The sequence below is a fragment of the Siphateles boraxobius genome, unplaced genomic scaffold, assembly GCF_051911475.1.
Source record: "Siphateles boraxobius isolate OS27281-9 unplaced genomic scaffold, OSU_SipBor_1 19, whole genome shotgun sequence".
Classification (NCBI taxonomy): Eukaryota; Metazoa; Chordata; class Actinopteri; order Cypriniformes; family Leuciscidae; genus Siphateles; species Siphateles boraxobius.
In genome coordinates this window covers 17310813-17336727 of record NW_027508799.1, presented here as the reverse complement: position 1 = coordinate 17336727, position 25915 = coordinate 17310813, and the positions used below count along the sequence as shown (strand labels likewise).

At 36.7% G+C, this 25915-nt stretch overlaps 3 protein-coding genes across 4 annotated transcripts; 1 reads left to right on the top strand and 2 right to left on the bottom strand.

The window, feature by feature from the left end:
* Positions 1-978: 978 nt before the first annotated feature.
* Positions 979-5305, bottom strand: atp5f1c (ATP synthase F1 subunit gamma). 2 transcript variants are annotated; one of them, XR_013205192.1, is made up of 9 exons: positions 5189-5305; positions 4720-4754; positions 4404-4535; positions 4081-4285; positions 3830-3973; positions 3678-3742; positions 3347-3502; positions 2808-3187; positions 979-2179 (listed from the first exon to the last, which is right to left on the bottom strand). XR_013205192.1 is itself a non-coding variant. In XM_077233990.1 (9 exons), exons 1-9 carry the CDS (start codon positions 5227-5229, stop codon positions 1116-1118), a joined length of 879 nt encoding a protein of 292 aa, XP_077090105.1. In that variant the 5' UTR covers positions 5230-5305; the 3' UTR covers positions 979-1115. The 2 variants fall into 2 exon arrangements, 1 of the variants encoding a protein (XP_077090105.1); XM_077233990.1 differs by having other exon boundaries at positions 979-1119; positions 3091-3187.
* Positions 5306-5331: 26 nt separating this feature from the next.
* kin (Kin17 DNA and RNA binding protein) lies at positions 5332-9682 on the top strand. Its single transcript, XM_077233989.1, has 11 exons — positions 5332-5581; positions 6417-6511; positions 6602-6645; positions 6756-6878; positions 7487-7671; positions 7746-7840; positions 7929-8046; positions 8529-8648; positions 8743-8842; positions 8966-9066; positions 9272-9682. The coding sequence occupies exons 1-11, from the start codon at positions 5468-5470 to the stop codon at positions 9332-9334; spliced, it is 1158 nt and encodes a 385-aa protein (XP_077090104.1). The 5' UTR covers positions 5332-5467; the 3' UTR covers positions 9335-9682.
* itih2 (inter-alpha-trypsin inhibitor heavy chain 2) lies at positions 9162-24361 on the bottom strand. Its single transcript, XM_077233988.1, has 20 exons — positions 24055-24361; positions 23905-23937; positions 23032-23067; positions 21359-21531; positions 21179-21283; positions 19854-20016; positions 19492-19728; positions 18841-18957; positions 17792-17960; positions 17519-17644; positions 17236-17417; positions 15927-16112; positions 15701-15840; positions 14409-14587; positions 14136-14273; positions 12829-12942; positions 12533-12731; positions 11524-11696; positions 11316-11427; positions 9162-9931 (listed from the first exon to the last, which is right to left on the bottom strand). The coding sequence occupies exons 1-20, from the start codon at positions 24142-24144 to the stop codon at positions 9784-9786; spliced, it is 2820 nt and encodes a 939-aa protein (XP_077090103.1). The 5' UTR covers positions 24145-24361; the 3' UTR covers positions 9162-9783.
* Between the last annotated feature and the right edge of the window lie 1554 nt (positions 24362-25915).

The following is a 25915-nucleotide window of genomic DNA, read 5'->3' as shown; positions in this document are numbered from 1 at the left end:
TATTTTACACAAATGTATGGTAATAATTTGAATGTATTATTGTTCTACTTCAACTATTGTACAAACACTGCTATGGCAGTTTACAGAAGAATTATGGTATTTGTATAAGTAAATACCATTTAAAGTAAAAGCATACTCATTTTAATTCAAATATTTTTTTTACTCAGAAAAGGCTGTATGAGATATAATATTTTAAAACAGAAACATCCATGTCCCCACTGTGAAATTATGATAAAAGTAAATCTACTGTATGTAAATTTCAAGCAAATGATGATGCTAAGAAGCCACTTAATTACTAATGAGGTATAGATGGAATGCCATAAATTTAATTATTTACAACTATTTTCTCCCAAATAATCATGGTGACGCGCATCAGTTTTCAGATGATAACCATCAGAATCTGAGCTCCTGTGGCAGCTGGTTAAATAATACATGAGTGACCCATATGGTCAAACTTTCAACTTGTCCATTACTTTAGTAGATCAGACCCTCTTTTACAATCAGTGACCCCCAAATTCACCCTTTCATGGATCCAGACATCCAACACCGCAGCTCGAACGTTTAATCTGATACTGTGGTGGCTGGCCGGGCTTGAGTTTCAAATGGATAACAAGGAGGCTAAACTTGTTTTGATTGGCAATTATAAGAGAGAACAATAAGGATGCCGTTAAGTCAATTGGGTTTATCAGTAATCAGTTCAGAGTAACTTAATACGGTTTTAAGCAAAGTACGTAAACGCCAGAGAGGGTTTATTGGAAGGATTGACCTAGTGTTCTGTTTTGGCAGACGTCTTCACTTCAAATGCTCGGTGTATTGATAACCTCGGAGCGTAGCCAAGCCAGTGGCTTCAAAGAAGAGTTCACAAGCTTTAATTCCAATGGAAAGCAAGCAAGAGTCGGGAAACGTATTTATTTTCTTAAGAGGACATCAAAGCTGATCAGTACTTGCACTAGAAATAGACAGGAGAAATCAAATGGATGGCGTTTCTCTGTAAGAGGTTTATTTTCACTGATAGTGTACAAACAGAAGCACATTTATAACTAAATTTTACACCAGGTGACTGAATTGAAGAGCATGAGCGCCAGAACCACACCGGAAGTTTACAGGGCTCCACTTTATCTGTAACGAGAAAAATCAACATATTTAGTACATTTCAAACAAACTGTTGACATACGAACCTTGAGGAAGGTAAAAGACAAGTTTCAAGAATAAAATCTTAAGAGGTAATAAAAACACTCTGAAGGCCTGTTCACACAAAGACAAATTCATTGTGATGAACATTTTTTTTATGTTAATGCGTCTTATAAGACCAATATGAACATCTCCATGCCGTCAATGTGCCCTTTTTTATGGAAATGTGTTCTAATTTCTTTCATCGCACAGTGTAAAAACCTGGCCAACCAATAAGATTTGTGCTAGTGGTCACTTGCATAGGGTCGATGTGCCGTATGCTTTAAAATCGCGCTTGCGGCACTTCGATGTCATACACCAATCCGTCAAGAACACACCTATTCACAAATCCTCTCCCGTAAGTTCATGGGATAGTGAAATGTCCATCTTATGTACACTTGAGAATCTCGCTGGAAGTAATAGGTCATCCGGGTATTTAGAAGTACTGAATTTTCCGACAAAACAGAATGGAAGTACGTGATTTCGAATGCAGCCCTGGTTTATCGCTGTATTTATGTAATTACAAAAGCGCCACCCACTGGCAGAGAGTGAATTTGCATTCATTCAGCCCTTCTGCCATACTTTTTTTTTTTTTTACACATTGGTCTGAACACAAAAATTTCGTTTTGAGTTTTTGCGATGAACATTCATATGGGTGTGAACAGGCCTTATATAAGTCAGGTCAAGGCACATAAAAATCAAGTAGGCATAGAATAATTTGAAATCAAGTATTTGCTTAGAATTTGTATCGGGCCTAATCGATAATACTAGAAAGTCAGTGCGTCACTGTCTAACAAGCTATTTTAATCAATTGATGGAGCTTTAATTGCCATCAATCACCATTTTAACCAAAACCAAACTACTGTAAAACTCAAAAACCCTGAATCTAAAAAAGAATCTACTGCATGCAACAACAAAAAACTTATACAGGGAACAGGAAAAAAAAAAATCTATTATCTATGCCATTTCTCTACAAGCACTCAATATATCCTAATAGGCCGTTGACACACTGGCTGTGTGGCCTAAGCGTCTCAGCTGCGTGGCGTGTCCGTTTTCATTTCGGCTCCCATGTTAACAGGTTAGAGCTTGCAGACTGCCTGCGTGACACGCGCATCTCAGGCGTGGCTTGAGCCGCGCGGAAAACGCGTGCATGCTAGAAATAGAACCGACGCCCATTTTTCAAGCGACACACAAGCGTGTTGGAAGCGTTTCCAGGCAAAATAGAATAGGAAAAGATGTTTATATGTTATTTTGTACACGAATACATATTCATAAATTATATTTTGATGGTTGAAAGTCTAGATTTTAACATAAATTCAGGTATAAATATAAAAATAAATAAATATCAATTTTAAAATATTGCACCTGTCAATACAGAACAAAATATTCTGTAGTCTATGCTGTCAATACAGCTGACAGTGTCTTTATCAGTAAGCTATATATTTATGCTTATCATGAAGTAGGCTATATAGGGCTTCCACAACTCTCTCCCATATGTCGAACATGGGTGATCTGTGTCAGCAGCGCCGCGTCAGACACGTTTCTGGTGTGCAAAGACACTGAAAACGCGACGCAGGCGCCACGCAGCTGACACGCAACAGAAACGCCACGCTCACGCCACGCAGCCAGTGTGTCACCGGCCTTAGTCTGCTGCAGGATGTTACCTCAGTCATGCCTCAGTTCCTGTGAATGATGAGTGCATGCAAATCATGGAAAGTTTGTGAGGGGAAAATGGAAATTTGATTAATGTGGGGTCATAAAAACTTTAAATGTTAAAAAAGAAAAGTTTATGAAGTAAAGGAATGTAAACAGTGACAATGTTTGGTTACCCATTGGATGCTTCTATCAATAAAAAGAATGAAGGAGGAGAGATGGCATGCATGGGTTAGGATACAGAGAGAAAAAAAAAAAACTTCTTACAGAGCAGCAGCTCCAGAAATGATCTCAATGAGCTCCTTGGTGATGACGGCCTGGCGGGTTCGGTTGAAGGTCAGGGTCAGCTTCTCAATAATATCAGCTGATGAATAGGAAAAAAAGCAAGATTGCAAATGAGAAAGACAGAAAAAGGTACGAGAGCGCACAAATTCCTGTTAATAATAGTGATCATGTCTTGGCAAGGAATATAGGCCATAAAATTCCTTAAAAACTGAAAAGCCGATGACATAAGATGTCTCACAAGCATTCTTGCTGGCGTTGTCCATAGCGGTCATCCTGGCGCTCTGTTCACTGGTGGTGGACTCCTTCATCCCGTAGTAAATGATGTTGACCAGAGAAAACTCCTGATAGTTCCTCAGCACATCAGCATCAATGTCATCATAGATACCCATGTTCTCTGAACAACACGCACAACAAATAATGGATTTGATTCGGGTTGCAGGTGTCAATTGATTACATTTTAGAGCTGGTAGTGATGGCTAACAAGAGGACGACAGTTAAAGTTAGGGAAAACTGCCTCACAGATATGTTTTGATAATTTGAGTATTGAAATACTGACAGTGAAACAATACCTGAGCTTGCAACAGTGTCAACGGAATACAGAGGCTTCTCGTCCGTCTTGTATGAAATCACAGACCTGCAGAGGACACAAATCCTCATCAAAACCAAGAAAAAAAACTTTTTGCACCGCTTTGGGTTTATTTTAAGTGCATAACTGACAAACCTGAATCTATTGAATACAATGGTTCCCTGGTCAAACTCATAACCAGAGTCCAGCAGCTCTGTGGCAATGATGGAAGCATCCACAAAAGTGGGAGGCCTGCGGCCCACCTCCTTGCAGTTGATCAGGATGTGTTTGCCATGGGTCCTGAGGGATTACAGAAGGAAAGGAAACGATTAAAGTGATGTGCCTAAAAAAAACTTAAGAAATGACTGAATGAGAATTACAGAGGCAAGACTGAGAAAGAGAGATACCTGTAGAGCAGACCTCTGAGTTTGTCACCCACATTGACAATCATGACCTCTTTCCCGGCACCAGTGAGCTTGGCGATCTCACTCTTCATGGCTTTGGCCACACTGGTGTGGATGGCACCGCAAAGACCACGGTCAGATGACACACCAATGATCAAGTGCTTATTCTTTTCTTCTGGAGCCTTGATCTCAGCCTTCTCATAAAGTGCTAAACACAAATGTGAAAAATAACATTACCAAAAAGTATCCAAAGACATTTCAAATGATTTTCAGTGTGTTTATGCATAATAAACGTGACTTTTGTGAACTATAAACTGCATGCATACCCATAGTGCCAGTGCCATAGACCCGGGCAGGCCTCAGGGATCTCTCAGCTCTGGCATACTTTGCTGCTGCCACCATCTTCATGGACTTGGTGATCTTCTGGATGTTCTTGATGGACTTCAACCGCAAGGTGACTGGTAACAGGACGAAACACTGGTCAGAAACTTCATACAACTGTCAGTTATGTATGATAACATTACTGCAACATAAATATTAGCAAAATACAAATTGAGGCAGGCAGATTATATATAGCATGAAACCGCATTTATAAAGACATTAAGGTTGACCTTTTATGAAGGAAAAGGAAACTTTACTTACTGTCCTTCAAGGTAGCCATATTCCTGACCTGCCCACTGCAAGAGACATTTATAAAGATTAATTTCATCCACAAACAAAATACAATAGCTCTTTAAACAATCATACATCAATGAATGTGACAGCAATTGAGTTACATTGAATGCAGTGCAAACTCTGCAGAACAACGCTGCTATTATGCTAAGATAGCACGATTTACATACAAACAGTTTATAATTTAACTCATTGGAACATACGCACGTATTTATTTAGATTATTAACATCAATGTAATCATAATAAAAATAGAAATGTCATGTCGCGCACCGCTGTCACAGGCTTAAGCTCACTGCGGCCTAAAGTTCAGCACGTCCTTGCTCTATTTCAACTGCATTTCATTGACCAAATGACACTATTTTGCCATATTAAGTAAAACTGCTAATTAAATGCATGTTATCACAAATTTCGACATCTTATATATCCGTAAATTCTCACCATTGTGGGAGGAACACCGCCGCGCTGGTCCTGGCGAACATGTTCACTTCACTGAAGGTCGGTCGGAGCCGCCAGTCTGCGCAGGCGCAAATAAAGCTCAGAAACCAAACGCGTACTCATTATAATCTCGCGATATTACACGTACACACGGATCAGTGACGAAACACGCATGTTGTCTAGGCGAGGGATACGCGTCACGACGCCAGGAAGCGCGAGAAGCGTTGATGCACTGGAAAGTGGTATTTTCTCAATAATTCCCGTGGTTATTTTGTGTTTAAAATGGGGAAAGCAGATTTTCTGAGTCCTAAAGCGATTGGGAACAGAATCAAAGCCAAAGGCCTTCAGAAACTGCGCTGGTATTGTCAGATGTGCCAGAAACAGTGTCGAGATGAAGTAAGTTTACGTGAACGTGTTTTTCATTCTTTAGTAACGTTATCACTCAATTGGTGTGTATTTATTATTATAATTTAAATGTTAGCTATGAATAAAGTGCTGATTAGTCTGTATTGATTTTACCATATTTTGTTTAGTGTCCTGTTGGCTTGCAGCATAGAGGTTGTGTCTGGAAAAACTGTAAACTCCCTAACGTTACCTAGACAGACAGCACTTTTGGGCATCACTGGCTGTCTCAGCCTAGTGAGCTCCCTACCTAGACAGAATTGTTGGTAGCATTAGATATGTCTCACAACCTAGTGAGCTACCTACCAAAACAGCATTATTGGATATATAGGCTGTCACAAACTTTCTAGAAATTCTAGCTTGTTTGATTGCCATAGGTTGTGTCTAACCTGCTAAATATATAAATATATGTAAATGTTAAACCTAGTAAGCTACCGACTAAACATCTTTTTTTTGTGGACATCATAAGCTGTCTTAAAACCAAGTGAGCTGCCTAGACATCATGTTTGAGCATTATATGCTATGCCTGTGTTGGGCATCATTTGCTGTGTCTCAACCTAATGAGCTATCTATTTAGACAAACTAAAGCAAATAACAAACGTAATGTCCGCACACTGATATGACTGCTCCAGAAAAGTATTTATTGCAACGTTTCTATCATTAGGTCTTCGTCAGGCAGTATTTTGGGGCTTCAAATGGACACTAGACATGATTTTAAGCATTATAGGTTGTGTTTCAAAACCTAGTGTACTATCTACCTGGGCAGGATTTCAGCCATGTTCAAAGGTTCAGTTGGCAGCTACGCTAACATGATCTCTCTTGACTGCAGAACGGGTTTAAATGTCACTGCATGTCTGAGTCTCATCAGAGACAGCTGCTGTTGGCTTCAGAGAACCCGAACCAGTTCATGAACTACTTCTCAGAGTAAGTCAACACACGCTATTTTGTCCACATCCATCCATCCATCCATCCATCCATCACTGAGATCAATGTATTTGAAAATCTAATTTATAGGGAGTTCAAAAGTGAATTCTTAGAGCTGCTCCGAAGACGTTTTGGTAAGTCATTGTTGTTTTGATTTATTAGTTTATTGCAAATCCTGTAAATCTGTTTATTTTGAGCTTGTTTTATTATTGAACGCTGAGATGGTCTGTGTTGGTTTTTGCAGGGACCAAGCGAGTTCACAATAACATTGTGTATAATGAGTACATCAGTCATCGGGAACACATTCACATGAACTCTACACAGTGGGAGACTCTCACCGACTTTACCAAATGGCTCGGGAGAGAAGGCAAGCGTTCTATTCATCGGACAGAATTAGCTTCCTCATATATGCATTATATACATTACTGTGCAGAGTGTTGGGTCAATGCGATTTCTTTTTAATTTTTAAGATTTACTTAAGAAATTAGTTATTTTATTCAGCAATGTCACATTAAATTGATCAAAAGTGACAGTAAAGAAAAAAAAAATCTATACTGTTTTAAACTTTCTAATTATCAAAGAATCCTGGAAAAAAAAGATCATGGTTTCCACACAAAAATATTACGCTGCACATTGATCATAATTATAAGCAAATCAGCATATTAGATTAATTTCTGAAGAATCATGTGACTAGAGTGATGACGCTGAAAATTAAGCGTAGCATTACATTTTAAAATGTATTCAAATAGAAAGCACTTATTTTTTGTTTTAATATTATTTCTAGTGCTGTCAAATGATTAAAAAATTACAGAATTAATTGCATATTTTTATGATTAATCGCACGTAACATTATTAGGCGCTTTCGCACCGGGTAGTTCTAGGAACTATATATATACAGTATATATACAGTTTACACTCTTATGACCCCAAACTTGAACGGCAGTGTTAGATGTCTCATTCAGATTCTGTGTTCAGGTTTTTGCAAAGTGGATGAGACCCCCAAAGGCTGGTACATCCAGTGGATCGATCGTGATCCGGAGACGATCCGCAGACAGGAGGAGCTGGAGAGGAAGAAGAAACAGGATTTGGACGACGAAGAACGCAGCGCCAAGTTCATCGAAGACCAAGTTCGCCGTGGTCGCGAGGGCAAAGAACCGGAGGTGTGTTTGTGCGCTGAAAAAAGCGTTTTCAGAGTGTTTTCTTGCTCAGATTTTCAATGTCCATGCATCTACAGGAGGAACCAGTGTTCACCGAACTGAAGCGGAAGAATGAAGATGAGAAAATAGCTTTTAACATGGACGTGGCTTTAGCGGGACCCTCGAAAACAAGGTAACAAGTGTTGTGAAGCATTTTAGCTGTAGTTTGGGTGAAGTAATCTAATAGGATGCGATAATAACCAGGTTTTTTACTTCTATAGCAACACTTTGGGTCCTAGTGCCCTCAAAGCTGCAGCCTCCGCGAAAAGGAAAGAGTCTGCCCACGGCGGAGACTCCAAGGACAAGAAAAAGAAATCTGCTCTGGATGAGATAATAGAGGCACGTTTTCTTTAATGTTTTTCTTTTTAGCTGCTTTTATCACGCTTAATTAAGCCGCCTTTCACCAAAGCTAAGATAAGATCAGAAAATTCTGCATTTGAATAGTGTCAGAACAATGGCTGAAAAAAACACAATATCAGATTTTCACTACAATCATTGTGGCCTGAAATAATTCATAACAATATTATTCTGATCTCTATAGAGATTTTTTAAATAAATGTTTAAAAAAATAGCGCGATACAGCAACCCACTATGTTGGAGTGTTAACTAGACGATTACTGGTGCTGGATTATTTACAATATAATCATATGTGTAGTATTAACACAATATCAATATTTTATTCTTTAAATAATTGCGGTTATTGTCAATGGCACTCCTAGTCGAAACTCCATGCAGGAAACAACCAGATCAAAATTTCATTCATGAAACCATTTTGATTGAATACATGTAATTTTGTTGCATTTCGCTTGTGTGTCTTCCAGATGGAGGAACAGAAGAAGAAATCTGTAAGATCCGATCACTGGATTCAAGCAAACATTGTAGTGAAAGTCATAACTAAGAGACTAGGAGAGAAGTATTACAAGAAGAAAGCAGTCATTCGGGTAACTGAAGCGCTCATTACTGGACTGTTGTGATCCACACAGAGTGAATTATGTTTCCTACAGTAATACTGTGTGTATGTGTGTGATTTCATAGGAGGTGCAGAATAAATACACAGCTATGGTGAGGATGATCGACTCTGGAGACAAACTCAAACTGGACCAGAGTCATATGGAGACAGTCATTCCAGCTCCTGGTACTGCATTACTGTTGTTAAATATGCTAATTTTTTCGCTTAAAGATATATTTGCCCACAATAATTACTTACCCTTCATGTTTTCCAAACCTGTTCTCTATCTAATCTCTCTTTCTGTCTCAGGTAAGCGAGTTTTGATCCTGAATGGTCAATATAAAGACACGGAGGCCATCCTGGAAAGCATAGATGAGCACAAATTCTCTGCCACACTCATGTTAGACTCGGTAAGTTCGCTCAGAAAACTGTCCAAATGTTTTTATAGTGTTCCAAAACACTATAAAGATGATGGCTTTAAATCATTGAGACTCAGCTCAAGAAATCAGTGTTAGATTTTAGGGATTTTATTCAGCGATGATGCATTAAATTGATCAAAAGTGACAGTTTATAAGCATTTATAAGGCTCATCTAAAGCATGTTGTTTGTCTTTAGGGTCGGATGAAAGGAAAGACAGTGGAGGGAATTGCATACGAGGACTTCTCCAAACTGGCCTGATGTTCATCTTCTCTCCAGGGCGACTCTACTGTGTCAGAGTGCATAATAAAGACTCTTAAATTACCTCGTTCACATACTGAAACAAATCGACCAATGGTTTTTATTGCTTGCTTTTTTTTTTTTCCTTTGTTGTCAATGGAAATGGTTGCATACGATTCAATTCAAGTGATTCAATTAAATCTTTCACTGCAAACAGTCAAGTCAGAAGTTGTGTAATACATTAAAATTGCGTTTAATTGGCTTAATTTATAATTAAGTACAGTTTAATTGGTTGATGTACAGCACTATTTCCCAATGTTTTGTATATATTTTCTTGTAGTATTAAAAACATTTTTTTCTAAATTGCAACTTTTAGTTGGTTTTTTTGGTGGTTCTTATGGCTTATATAAAATAATAGATTTCTACCCATCAGCCTCTCTTAGCAACTAGCGTAAGGCACACTCGTGCTCTCAGAGAGCGTTCAGGAAGCTGTCCAGCCGAGGTAGGATATAGCTGGTGTAAATCCCATCAACGAAGCCTTTCCCATTGTTATGGACAAACCAGCAGTAGACATCTGAACCTCGTTTCTTGTCACGTCTGTAGTCCTTCTGCCAGCCCCTGATTGATAAACACATATTACAGAACTTTAAAATATGATAATGTTCTAGATAGTTGCCTTATTTCAATGATACATAAGTTGGATAGGGTGGCTCTCAAGAATAAATTATTTTGTATAAAGATTCTCTTGTAGGGTTTTTTCAATGAAATTAGCTATGTTCCCATCCAAAGTTGCAAATTTAATTTATGCGCTAAATTGGAATATCGCATAAACCATTTGTGAATTAAGCAGCGTTTCCATCCCATGTGTTCAAGAGAACAAAATCGTCACTTCCTGTGAAACCAGCGCAAAATATCTGTAATAAAATTGGAAGTTGCTGCAATCGGGGAAGAAACTATCTTTTTTCCCCCTCTGTCAAAGACGAAGAGCAATAAACACTGTCATGTTATCTATCTTGCGTTCGGAAGACTGGATGCTTCTGAGGGAATTGAACCAAATCGTTTTGATGACAGACTTTGGCTCAGGCATTCGAGAATAACTAAAACAACATTTGAGATGCTGTGCGATGAAATTGGAATATGAAGTGCTGTTAATCGCTCAAATAATGAGCCGCACATTTTTCTGTAATCAATCACAATTAATCGCAATTTAAATGATTTTTAATTTTATATTGAAAACCCCAAATTAATGTAGAAACAACATAAAGACCGTATATTTTCAATATTTGTTAAACGTTTTTTTTTTTTTTTTTTTTTTGACCTTTGTGACCTTGATTTTCAGGTAAGTCTAACAGTAGGAAATATACAGAAATTGAATAATCAAATGTAAAATAACACTTCACAGTCTTCACTGTATACATTATACTGTATATAGATGAATCCTTATTAAAGATACAAAAGTTATTCAGTCAAGAGTAGTGGGTGATTTTCTCTTTGTCTTTTGTTCTTTGATTAACATTAATGACAGACAGCAGCAGGTTTATTAGGTTGCTGTGGCTTTAAGAGCTGACGCATATTCTATTTTCTCAACTATTTACATTCATTTAAGACTTAATTTAACTCATTTAAGACTGTGCTTATGAAGATACATGGCAACAACAGACATTTTGACATAATTTTGTGTTTTTGTCTGTTCAAATGCAAAAGAGAACTCAGATTGGTATTGGTGAGCTGTCTGTGAAATGTCTTCCTGTGGTCATGTTTTGGAAAGATATTAGGGAAACGCTTCATTTTACAGTACTTACAGTGTACTTACCTAGAAAGTACTGGGTAATATAAGGTAATTACATGGGTTAAGGTTAGGTTTAGGGGTAGGTTCAGGGTTAGTACCTAGTTATTACACAGTTATTATAATTACTATAATAGGTACATAGTATGTACATTGGAAACAGGACTGTAAAATGAAGCGTTACCGATATTAGTTTGTGATGGTGTGTGAAACTACCTGGTAACAGCTAGTTTGTTGCCTTTCACTTCCATTATGGCTTCTTTCTTCTTCGGGTCTGCTCCTTCATGCACACCGTACACTTTCACCTCTGGTTCCTGTGCAAACTGGCCTGTTCCAAGACGAAAGAAACATTTGTGAGAAAAAGCCCCACACACATGTTGGTGTGTTTTAGTAGTTGTGTGCATTTAAACATTGAGTGACTCACCAATGAGACCATGAACCTTTGCAGAGTATTTGTTGTCGCTGGACATGTAAATGCCCAGGAAGTCGACCTGGACAGGATGCTTCTTCCACACCCGATGCAAAAGCACCATCACTGAAATCCTCCCATCAATCATCACAGTAACATGTTGCTCCTTTACTATGGTGACCTTCATCCTGATGAGCAAGAGAAGGCATATATAACCAAATTTAAAGAGATCTGTATTAAATAAAACATGAATAGCTTCCTTAACAAATGTATCTGGTCCCATGTTACAATAAACAAGAACAAAAACTTGTTATAATTTTTAATTAAAAAAAATAAAACATTTCCTGCTGACATAACCAAGACTGCATAGGCAAGAACAATATCAGCCAATCATATCACATAATCCAGGTAAATGGATACAATCAAGTCCCGCCCTGCAATGCAATTTCGTTTTCAAATATTTCAGATTATTAAAAGTAAATGCGTTATGAATGTTCTTGTCTTCTTTTTAAAAAGTCTAGACAGATGATATGTGGACAGAACCATCATTTGACAAAACCAGAATTTTGTTCCTATATATTTATTGGTGAAGTATATATGTATATTTTTATTTATTCATTTGCCAAATGCTTTTATCCAAATCAATGTATCTTGTCGTCTTAAAAAGTGTATATATATATATATATATATATACATGCGGTTATCTAAATCAATTTACTTTGCATTCAAGGTTTAAAAAAAAAGACTATTTCACAGCAGTAAAATTCAGTAGCTTACAGTCACTGATTCAAGTGATTCATTGTTACAGTCACTGATTCAAGTGATTCATTGTTACAGTCACTGATTCAAGTGATTCATTGTTACAGTCACTGATTCAAGTGATTCATTGTTACAGTCACTGATTCAAGTGATTCATTGTTACAGTCACTGATTCAAGTGATTCATTGTTACAGTCACTGATTCAAGTGATTCATTGTTACAGTCACTGATTTAAGTGATTCATTGAAGGTTTGTATTGTTATACCTGTTAAGTATCAGTTCAGCTGTGACTCCCCAAGAGAAGGAGTGATTGTTCCTGTCTTCCATAAGGTCGATTCTGTTGGTTCCTACTATAACCTGCACACCGTCTGTTTTAGAGTATATGGAGATTGTGCCGAAATATGTGTTCATTTTGTTGTTTTTCAACTTCTTAGACCCAACCAACTGACCATTGATTGTTACTCCTGGAAAGAAAAAGAAAAAAACACATATGGAATGTGAAACAAATAAAAGGCCTCATTTTTTTTTTTCATGTGTTTTTTTCAAGCCTGTAGATGTTACCTGTCCCAGGATCTGAAACCAGGTTAAGGATGTGTCCAGGTTTGGAGTCAATGTTGAAGCAGATGTCCATGTTGCTTCTAGGTAAGTTAATGATGAAGTGTGGATCACCTTCCACTGCAGTAAAATCAAAAGTATGAGAGAGACCACAGCAAAAACTTAAAGCAAGACACCCTAGGTGAATGGGGTGAAAATGTAGACTGATAGATATCACCATACTTCCCCAGTTGATTCATTACATTCAAAATTGCACACAAAAAAAATGACATGTCTAACAAGTTTTCTGAAATGTTGTTTCAACATGCAAATGTGGTATTATCTAATTAAATATGCACTTATGTGCATACATTTCCAGGACAGAAATCTGAACACTGGATAAAACCAGATTTATAATTTGTGTTTTATTTTGTCGACATAAAGGTTTTTACAGAGGGGGTTATGAATATCTCTTTTTATCACTCCAAAAATCTGAAAATATGATGTCAACAGATCATTTTCTCCATGTTTTTAGGAACAAAGTGTTGTATAAAATCAGGCATGTGATATATGAACAAATCTCTGTAAAAAAAAAATCTTCAGAATATAGATAGTAATAAAACGAGCTTACAGATAGTAATAAAACGAGCTTAGTAATAAAAAATACACTTTTAGTGTATGTAAGAGCTAACTGAAGTGGAGATTTCTGGCTCTGCAATAAACAAGAAACCAATTCTCATTGCGTTCACGCTGATTCTGGAATCTCTTTGGGCTTCGCTTCAGTTCTGAAACTGTTTTGTGAAACCCTGCACTGATCAATTTTTGAAAAATCCCTACACTGAAAAGTCATTTATAACTTCTATTGCATTAAACTGACTTAAAAAAATGAGTTGAATCTTGTATATCTTAAAAAGTTGAAAATTGCTTAACTTATTTTGATGAGTTAAAGCAATGTAAAAACATATATTGTAATAACTTATTGATCATATCATTTTTTACAGCTGACTTTTTTTAAGCATTCCAATTGAATTTAATTTTTTGCGGCTGACCATAATGCATCTTTATGTGTACGACATAACGTGCAATTATGTGCGGCATTTTTTAACGCTGAAACAAGAATGCCTTAACCCATCTTGCTCTTCAACAGGGCTGCGATGGTTGTGCTTCTATTCTCTAGATTGCGTTGGTCATAATGGAAATGATCTGGCTGCGTCTGTGTTCTTTAATGTGCGCATTGTCAGTAGACCACCCGCAGAACTTTCCAGTCCCAACTGCACTTGGGATCGCCCCAAGTGTGAAAACACCCTAAATATCATTTGACTGTGTTGCATTACCAACAGTGATGTGCCCAGGAAGTATACTTTCTCTTGTTCCGGTTGCTTCAGATAACGGAGCATTAGTAGGCGGAGCCCACGGAGGAGTCTGATAGACTAACCGTTGCACTGGAATTGATCCTGATAAAGGAGCAGTGGCTGAGAAAAGGGGGGAAAAAAGAGAGAAATAACCCTTACAATAATAAATAGAACAACATTTTTTTTCCATACTCTATTTAATAATGTCTTTTGCAATATGGATATATTTCAAGACAAACCGTTTGGATTTGGTACCTGAGCAGCAGCCGTGTTTGGAGTCTCTGGGCGAGTCTGCGATCAGCCGTTCTGTCCTCCCCTCGTCTTCACCCTCCACCAGCATGGCAGTGAAAGGGGTCACAAACTGATGCTCCAAAGCCAGGGCCACGATCCGCTGAGTGATCTTACGCTTCCTACTCGCAGTAGTAGCTAGAGAGCTAAATGAAAGCAATTCCACAGAGGCAACGATGAGTACGTTGGACTCTTTTCAAAGACTGGTCCCAGACAGCAAGATAGTGTCGGCCCAGATCCGGCCCACATCTGGTACACATGGATTCCATACATGTGGGCGGGATCTGGGCCGACACGATATTGCTGTATGGGATGTTATACACATCGTTAATAAACCGAAAAAATGAATGTACATTTATAACACTATACTTGGTGTTTTCTTGCCTTGGTATTAAGTCCCCCTGTGGTGAAAATCAAACTTTTAATGTTGTTTATACATATATGTGGTGTTTTTAATATGCTTTAAGACAAACCATGTGCAAATTCACAAGTCAACACCATTGCGGTTTGAAATTGCTGGTGTTTCTGACATCACAAACTACCTTGTAACCAATCGGGTCCACGTGTGATCGTCAACGAGTGGATCTCTGAGCTGGTGTGAGTGAGTGGAGGCGGGGCTAATTTGTATATTCATAGAACCGCATATACTAAATGAGGCAAGGGTTTAGAATTACATTCAAGCTATTTTAAGGCATGAAAAAAATAAATAAGGGAAAAACTTTTAAATATGTTATTTTGGGGATCACATGTGAGTTTTAAGGGATCAAGTGATTGACTACAGGGGGACTTTAATTAAAAAAGCCATTCGCCTTTATTTTACATCACAGCCTGGCAAAACATGTCCCGCCTTCTTGAATTTTGAACTTCATTCGTTTTTTGGGAAATAATTTCATGAAATATGAATGAGCTGGTTCTTTTCGATGAACATGTTGAAATTTTTTGTATGTCACACTGAAGGTTTCATTTGCGATTTAGAGCGATCCAATTGCAGCTGTTCTAAATTCAACAACTCAATGATTCAATTGTCTTCAATTGACTCAAAATGAGCCAAGAATTGGGAGACCCTCCAAAATTGAGCATGTGTGTGAATGATGCAGTGAAAAGTAAGTTACTAGTACTCATATATGTATAATAAATGAAAATCATATATACTTATCAGTTGGTCTGTTTCAAATTCCTGTTTTGATCCATGAGAAACACATTAAATGCATATATATACATATAGATGGCCTCAAATCTAACAAAGCTGTTTCTCTCACCGTTCGGCCAATAGCTGATTGACAGTAATGTAGGCCCACATTTGCCGTGCAAAGCCGGGGAAGGAATGTTGATGTGTGCTGAGCTCTGAGTCCAACTGTAGAATATCCGCATCTGTTTGAATGTTCAGGTCCATGTTGGCCTAGAGAAGAATAACATCATTGCTAAAGATGGCATGAAAACCGACTTTTAAAATCTGAACTGAGACAAATGTGACGTGGGGCTCACAGCAGAGGCAGTGGTGAAGCTTTGCAGCGTGGTGAGGTCCGTCGGTAGGAGTTTTCCAGCCACTATCAGCTCAGAACCACTGAAGAACTTGTCGAAACGATTCTGAGTGACGTTATTCACAGTGTTCTCAGGGAAATGAATGGTGATGGTCCTCAGGAGAGGAGAGGAGACCTGACTGTAGAACGTCTGGAAGGAAAAAATGAGTGAACAAAAAATAATTTTTCAAAGCTCAAAGGTCTTCACATCAGCTTCAACTTAGATGCTTCTTATAAGATTTTAGAGAAATAACAATAGACTCAAATGAGAGCATATAAAAACCCCAGCATATAAAAAACCAAACTAAGACTATGGGAAAACGTTACAAACTGTTAACATATTGTGAGAATATAGAGCTACAAAATGAGAGATGTCAGAAAATTTTGACTTGGAAGAATTTGATTAGTTCTTATTCAAAAAGCCATTTTTATTGGAGAAATTTTATTTATTAGGGTTTTTAAACTGGGGTTTATGGAAAATTGGAGTGGATTTTACAAAATAAAATGTTAATTAAATATGTTATATATTTTGCAATATATTTTGACACATTTAATTCATTTAATATTATCAATGTCTCATTCTGCCTTGAAATTCAGGTGATTAATCATTTTCAATCAATATAATTATTTCATTATTGACTGACCTAGTTTGTAATTGTAAGAAAAAAACAAAATGCATATATTTTTGTATTGTAATATCACATAATATATAAAGACGATATATAATGTCGTTATAATATAATGTTTTTTTTCTAACAATATAAATGTGTCTTAATAAATGAAATATAAATAAATATAAATAATATAAGTGAAAATGTTGTAGAAAGTGGCACAACTTTGATGAATTTGATGTTTAACGTATAGTTACGTCATTTTAAACCAATGAGATTTCGCTCTGGAAAGCAAGTGCAAAACGTTAGATTTAGAAACCAAGCGATCAATTAAAATGTCTTCGCTGTTTGAAAAAAGCATTAAAATGGATGAGATGGGCTCCGTCCCAAATGGCACTTTTCATATGCACTTGCGGTCTAGTGGACTTACAATGTGTGTTCCATTTGTCTTTTAAGGTTTCAGAAGGGTGCATATCACCCCCTTCGCAGCCGATATGCGCCCTCGATGCACATTTTTGCAGATAGTTCGCCATTTTTTTTCTACCCGACATTCATAGCAGCTTTACGTCACAAAAGTGTGGATTCAGAGGAAGATAGCGAGGGCTTAGGGTACCATTTGGGACAGGGCCATGGAATTTATCATAACACTATGTCAAACTGAACCTTTAACTGCTCCGCAGCATCATGATTGGCAAAAATCCTCTGGGCGACACCCCTGTTTTCCAATGCAATTCGCTCTAGGAAGTCGAAGTCAACATCAAAGCCAATACCAAGAGAGAACAGAGAAAAATCCCCCCTCATCACGCGTTTTACGTTTTTCTGAATAGTGCTCAGCTTTATTTCTCCTAAACAAGACATGAAGAGAGAAACAGTACATCAATAAAGGACTACAGGAAACTCCAGTTATTAATAAAGGTGGACAAACGTAAATGTTATTTGGTCTTACCTACTGTTGGGTCTCCATCTGATACCAGGATTATCATTGACACAGAACGAGAGTCGATCAGTCCCTGATTGGACGCTCTCACCAGCATCTGCACTGCTCTCAGTAAAGCTTCATTGATATTGGTGCCTGAGGACAAATGTTACACGGGTCCGTCACTAATGTTTAAGAAATTCAAATTAATGAGTCAAATTAGCTCATATTATAGGGGACAAAAGTTCTTCCAATTATAAGCAGTGAAACAAAGCAGAAACTATATTGGAAAGTCTCCCTCGCCTCCACTGGGCTTGATGCTTTGGATGTACTTCTTTGCTTCGTCCACCTGGATGGAGGAAGCTTGGACCATATCTTCATTCCAGCAACGGACATTGTGGTTGAAATCTATGATGCTGAAGTAGTCATCCATTGACAAATCGTTCAGAATTGCCTTCATCGCCTCCACTGTCTACATAACAAAAAAGGGCTGTTAGTAACTCTCTCTCTCTTTTTTAACGATTAAAGTAACATAAAACAGCATTAACTGGGCAAAATTCCTGTTTCAAAACGTAGTGCGTTATCATGATAATCAAAAGAACTTTTCATAAGCACTTTGAATTATGCTAAGCTAATAGGCTAAGCTGTTAGATTGCTAACTAAGAGCTAACTGAAAACACAAAGAAATGTTATTTAAAGTTTTTTTTTAAAGTTTATTTAAAGTCGCCATTAAATACAAATGTACCTATTTTTGGGGGGAAATACCGGACATAAATTAGTTTTCACAAAGCAAATTTAGTTCATATAGCTAATCATGATCACTTTAAAGGGATAGTTCACCCAAAAATTTTGTCATAATTTATTCACACACAAGTTCTTCAAAACCTATGAGTTTCTTGAGTTTCTTTCTTCTGCTGAACATATAAGAAGATATTTTGTTGAATAGTTTCCCTAATTGAATTCAATAGTTTTTTTTTCTCTCCACTATGGAAGTCAATGAGGGCCATCAACTGTTTGGTTACCAACATTCTTTAAAATATCTTCTTATGTGTTCAGCAGTTGAAAGAAACCCCTACAGATTTGGAACAACTTCATTTTGGCAGAATTTTGGGTGAACTATTCCATTAAAAAAGTGCCCTACAATTTACTTGATGGCCACATGGTGGCAACATGGGAGTTTCAATGCAATTAAAGATGCAATTCTCCACTGATTCCACAAAAAGGCACATCCATACCAAGATTTTTTCAGTAATGGCTCATTCATCACATACTGTATTCAACAAAAACCACATGCTGATGAGAGATTAGATTATATGTCTCCTGATATCTACAGGATATCTACAAATCCATACCTGTTTCATCTTCAGCCCCCACATGCTTCCACTCACATCAATGACAAAAACTATGTTTTTGGAGAGAGGTGAGAGATCAGACGGAGCAAAGAATTGAATGAAATGACCGTCAGAAACCTGAGAAATAGAAATAGAGTGCATCAACAATGGCACTTAATGAAATAAAGCATACTGTTTTTCATTCGTTCGTTCGGCATATTTGAATATTTATGAAGGATCATGTGACACCGAAGAAGTAATGATGCTTAAAATTCTGCTTTGCTATCACAGGAATAAAATACAATTTAAAATATATTAAAATAGAGAACAACTCTTTTTGAATTGTAATAATATTTCACAATATTCGTGTTTTTACAGTTTTTTGATCAAATTAAAGAAGCCTAGATGAGCATTTTTGATTCTTACTTTTGATGGATGATGTATATAATACAATTTTATTAATTTAAATATTTTTTTTCCAAAAAAAACCCAAATCCTTTTCCTAATGTTATACAATCTAACTGAATATATAAAATTCATTTGATTAAAAATATATCAATTTGAAAAAAAAGAACATTTGAGTGATATCTGAGACAAGCAACTGGTGAACTGACACCTGATTGTGTTTGTGTATGTCAAATATTATCTGTAAAAGTGAATGTAGATCCACACCTGAAGTTCTCCAGCATTGCTCTCTCTCTCAACATCATATTTCACAGTGAACACGCCATCCACCGCGCTCTCCGTGCAGTTTTCACACTTTAGCTGCTGCTGCAGAGTCGGTTTGAACACGACGTGGGCTTTTTCTTTCGTGTGGGTGATTTTAGTCAAATCTGAAAATTGCTCTCCCAGTGTGTTAGGGGCCGTGACAAACTTGATACCTTTGGGCTCAAATATATAAACGTCAACCTGAAGACATACAAACAATTGCAAAAACGCACCATCAGACTGGTCAGTTCATGACACAATATATCTGTGTGTGTGTGCGTGCGTGCGTGCGTGCGTGCGTGTGTGTGTGTGTGTGTGTAACTGACCTGCAGCAGTGGAACGAGGCGTCCAGGTTGAATGTGTAAGGTGTGCTGGTAGAAGCCCAGTTTCCTCTGCATCATTTCCTGATAGTGTAGCTCAAACTCCACTTTGCTGCCTGGAGGAACATGCACCTCTGTCCTAAAGGTCTCCATTGCTTGAGAGTTAGTCCTGAGAGACAAAAAGTCTAAGATATATATACATTGACATATATAAATGTATCGCTGCACAATCACACACTGTATATTAGCTACTACATTTGGTTAAACCAAATAACCAAAAACCAATGCGTTATTAACCTTAAACGCATACCTCAGGTTATTAGTGACCTGGGACGTCATTCACTAGTGTAGTCATTCACAAGTTAGACATCAACCTTCTTAGTATTCCTCAATCAATTCATTATAAACAATATAACATATACCGTAATAATGCATTTAAAAAAATTCGGGGTCACTAACGTGCCAAGGTGTGTAACAGTGTATATTTTTTCTGCATGGCAATAATTGAATCTTTGATGCCTGAATAAGTGAAATTCACCCTTATTCTATAAGGTGCCAATATCTGATACACAATGATGAAGTGAAGTTACACTCATAGTTACCGCAGGCAGAAAACAAAAGAATAGGAAGTATCATCAGCAAAACTTGAAATGGCTCAGCGATTTACTGCAGAGCAAGTACTGAACGCAATCAAATATTAGTGTCACTTGATGGTGGATCTGGTGAAATATTGTTTTAGTTTTGAGAATATGTTTGAGATTGCGAACATGAGCAGATGCTGAATGTAAATGAGCTTTGATGCGGACAGTGATGATTGTATAAAACATATGCTCAAACTAAATCCTTCCGAGGGTCAAAAAGGTAACAAAATATGCTTTATTTTATTCTTCTGTAATTGTTACTCTAATATCAGGAGAGTTTTACATTATCACGACAGGTAGAGATCCATCTGTGTTAGATGTAGGGGATGTGTATATAGATTAGAAAATTAGTTGTGATTAATTATGATTAAATGGAAAATTTGCCATTTTAAAAATTATTTTGTTACACTGCAGAACCATTTGAAATAAACTGCCAAAGGCATAAAGGTTTTCAAGCTATAGTGAAAAATGTACAATTGGCAATTGACATTTATTTATATAAATCTGATTCTAAAATCTTGATGTGGATTAAAAAAAAAGTCATGTTTTCATTGACATGTCATACATAAAAGCAATTATATACATATTGTATATATATAGACTATTTATAAAAATATAGAACTGTAAATTCTAAAAAATGTATAACTAAAATGCCAATACAGTAAAACTTTCCTGATGGAAAAGCCGTACCTGATGATGCCGGCTGCTTTCCCATGAGCTCTTGCTAGAGTGTAAAGGTTTCGTGCCACTGTCTTCTCCTTCACTGAGCCGACGAATGTGATCCCGTTGACATTCCTGAAAAGCAGCCACCTGTCATCCAGGCATTTCATGTGTTTGTATGTGTATGTGTGTCAGTGTTAATGCTCTCACATAGTGAAAATGTTAATGAAGGCCCGTTTGGGAATCTGCACGTTGAAGCCGATGCTCTGGGCTTTGGCGGCTGAGTTGAACACAGAGCTCTTGACTGTGGTGTGAGCGAACCGCGACGTGATTCTGCTCTCCACCTTATAGCTCTTAACTGTGATTTCATTGCCCTGAATTGCCTGCATACAAGCACAAACACAACGCAAAACATAAATCAAACTATAAACATTAAATAAATAAAAACGGTCAAGCAACCACACTAACTTGGATGTTTAAGTCATTTCAACTTAAATTAAATTTAAATGACTTTTATAAAGATGAGCTGAATCTTGTATAACTTGTATAAAAAAAGTTTAAAATTGCTTAACTTCTTTTGATGAGTTAAAGCACATAACTTGTTGATCATATAATGTTTTTACAGTGTAGCAACAACATAGTTCTGTAACAAAAATCTTTTGTTTGTTATTTCCTTTTCTATTTTGACATGCTATTTTTGTGACATTAGCCTTGTGTAAAAGTAGTAAATTGTAGTAAATATAATAGTTCAATAAACATATATTGCTGGATGGATGGGTGGATGGATGGGTGGATGGATGGGTGGATGGATGGGTGGATGGATGGGTGGATGGATGGGTGGATGGATGGATGGGTGGATGGATGGATGGATGGATGGGTGGATGGGTGGGTGGATGGATGGGTGGGTGGATGGATGGATGGATGGATGGGTGGATGGGTGGATGGATGGATGGATGGATGGATGGATGGGTGGATGGGTGGGTGGATGGATGGATGGATGGATGGGTGGATGGGTGGATGGATGGATGGATGGGTGGGTGGATGGGTGGATGGATGGGTGGATGGATGGATGGATGGATGGGTGGATGGATGGGTGGATGGGTGGGTGGATGGATGGGTGGGTGGATGGATGGATGGATGGATGGATGGGTGGATGGGTGGATGGATGGATGGATGGATGGATGGATGGATGGATGGATGGGTGGATGGGTGGGTGGATGGATGGATGGATGGATGGGTGGGTGGGTGGATGGATGGATGGATGGATGGGTGGATGGGTGGGTGGATGGATGGATGGATGGATGGATGGGTGGAAAAGGATGGGTGGATGGATGGATGGAAAGAAACCAGTGTTGGGTGTAATGCATTACTAAGTAATTATTTACTGTAATTGAATTACTTTTCCCTTGAAAAAGTAAAGTAAGGGATTACTCTTCATTAATTTTTCTGTTATTTAATTAGTTACTTCTGTCTATAGAACAATTCTGAATAAAACATTAGTGGATTTAACATCAAGATTTCATGTTTTTAATATATGTTTTAATGTAAATACTTCGGTCAGTTCAAGAATAATTTATGCAATTTTATATTGTTTATTTGAAAAAAAAATGCAGTTTTGAAAAAGCACAGTTTCATGTCTATCGTTGTATTGTTCAACTGGTCAAGGTTGTTATTAAATACTGTTTAGAGTAACCTGACCCAACACCAATAGAAACTAAAGAAATAATATATATAGAAGCTTAGAAACTTATACTAATTTGGAGGGGGAAAAACTGTTTCTAGTAGAGGTAGACCAGCAGCAGAGGGGAAGTCAATAACCGTAGTGTCTTTAAACAAATCGATTAGTAGATAAGATTAAAGTGGAACAACAAGAGCATGATTACCTCAAAATCCTCTTCTTCACTGGTCAAAACGTTTCTCTACACACACACACACACACACACACACACACACACACACACACACACACACACACACACACACACACACACACACACACACACACACACACGCAAAAAGAGAAAAATGGGAGCATGTTGTATAAATGTTTAAAAAAAAAACAACAATTTACAGTATTCAAATTATGATACGTTGATAAAACTGTAAAGTTAAATAGTGTAATAGGGCAGACGTAAATTCAATATAGACTATAAACTATAGGATCTGAGATCTTTTTTTTACAACAAATTGCCAATGAAAGTAAAATATTAAAATAAAATAAAAAATAATGTTAATTGTCAAGCTCAGGGGGTCGTTAATTTATACATGATGAGAAGGGTTTATTTATATAACATTGTATATACATTTATATAACTTTTGCCATTTTTGCAACTGTGTTGCTGACATTTGAGGCATGTGTAAATGTAAATATTTATATAAGTTAATTCATTTAAATTAGATTTTTGAACATTTACCAAATGAAATCAAACTTAATTTGTTTATATATATATATATATATATATATATATATATATATATATATAAAAAACAAAACAAAAAACAGTTGCGTGACATCTGACACAAGCGCGTGGACTGGTGGACTTACACCTGACTCTTTGATCAATGGTAATCAATGAAGGCCTCAATGACACTGTCATCACATCAAAAACTAATCTAAAAACTTACTTGAACATCTTGAAAACAAGTACATTAATTATTATAATAAAGATATTCTGCAGTATATTAGAGTGCATTTATGTTTAGAATCCTCCTTTAACATTTTCAATTTCATATTGAAGCTGAATATAAAAACTTACCCTGTATCTCCCAGACTCATCCAGAGGACCTGACTAACAAAACAACACACAGTATAGCTTTCAATTTAGATCCACATTCAATCTTCTGACATAAACACGCATGCAAATTGATTAGCCTCTTTTTCTCACACTTTTCTCTCTCCGTCTTACCGTTTCACTTTCCCACTTCCCAACGATGATAAACTCGAAAGCCCAGCTCTGAGAAAAGAGCAGGACGCACAGAAGAACGGGAGTCTTCATGGAACCAGAGAAAAGTCCTCTTTACACACAACAAAATGTCCAGCACAAGCCTCACACATACACACACTGACTGAGGCTCAATGATCAGCCTCTGCAGTCTCGGAGACCTCTGAGCCTCGTCAATATTTGTTGTGCCCCAAATATAAAAAAAACCCTGAAGGCAGGAACCTTTGAAACCTGACCAGCAGACGCACAAACACAATCGCTGGAATGTAATGGCACATTTCACATCCTTTTGTGCATATGTTGTGAGAGAATTATTGTTATTTTTGGACATTGACATTATTTTAGTTTCTTATATATACACATATATGCATATGCATATATGTTAGATGCAATTAATTGGTTTGACAGCACTATATATATATATATATATATATAGTGCTGGGAAATCAATTAATTGCATCTAACATAAAAGTTTGTAAATATAAAATATGTGTGTACAATAAATAACACTTTGTTTAGTATTTTGTATGATGTGACATTCAAGCATTCTGAACTGTGGCTTATAAGTGTCCAAATATACTTATTGAGGTCACTCTATGTCAAATGACGTTTTTATAATATTGTAATATATATATATACACACACACACACACACACACACACACACACACACACACACACACACACACACACAAACACATAAACTTTTATGTGCAATTAATTGATTTGATTTACCATGACTAATCGATTTGACAGCACTTATATATATATATATATATATATATATATATATATATATATATATATATATATATATATATATATATATATATATATATTTTTTTTTTTTTATATATATTTTTTTTATCCATCACAGTAATGTGATTTAATTTTTAAAAATATTGTCTCTGTATGTGAATAATAATATTGTGTCAATGACTATTATGAATGAATATGTGCATTTTCACATCAAAGGAATTATTAAATCAATCAGTCAATCAATCAATTGGTACTCTTTAAAATATAGGATATCTTTTTCTTTGAATTTATGATGAAAGATGACCAGGATATGTTTTTGTGAGAGTTACCCCCATAACTCAGTCAGATAAAAAAAAATGATCAAAGACATACACGTCAATTCAAGGGTTAATTAGTTAATATTACCCAGATTATTGCCCAATCCCTTGTCCCAGCAACTCTGTGGTTGCTCTAGGCAAAGGCTTATTCCCTTTCGTTCTGATATTTTGTAAACACATCTTTGTGTGTTCCCACATTCCTAAACCATATTTGCATTCATATGGTCCTCTATGACCTCAATAAGTATATTTGGACACTTAAAATGTTAAAAATGTCTAAATGTCGCATCATATACAGTACAACATACTAAACAAAGTGATATTTATTGTAAAGAAAGACAGCACCATGCAAACTTTTTAAGCAAAACATAAAAAAAGAAGTTTGTTATATTTAAACCGATCAACCTGTTCAAAACAAAAGAAAACTTTTTTAGACACGTTGCCCATTTAATGTGATGATGTTATTGCATAAAATAAAATTATTCATAATCCTTGATCGTTTACCATCTGGAAGTCTGAGATGTAAGAATACTGTGGATACTGACCAATATTTGCACCAGGAAACAGATGAGAGAAGCTTCTTAAAAACTATATTGTAAAGATATCACTTTTTTTTATTGAAATACATTGCATTTGTTTCTGAATACACTGCATTTTTGATATTATGTCATTTTCTGGATGCCCATGAATATTTATTGTTATGGGCGTCCTGCTGTGTTTACACTTTGCTCATTTGTCATCTATGTTTG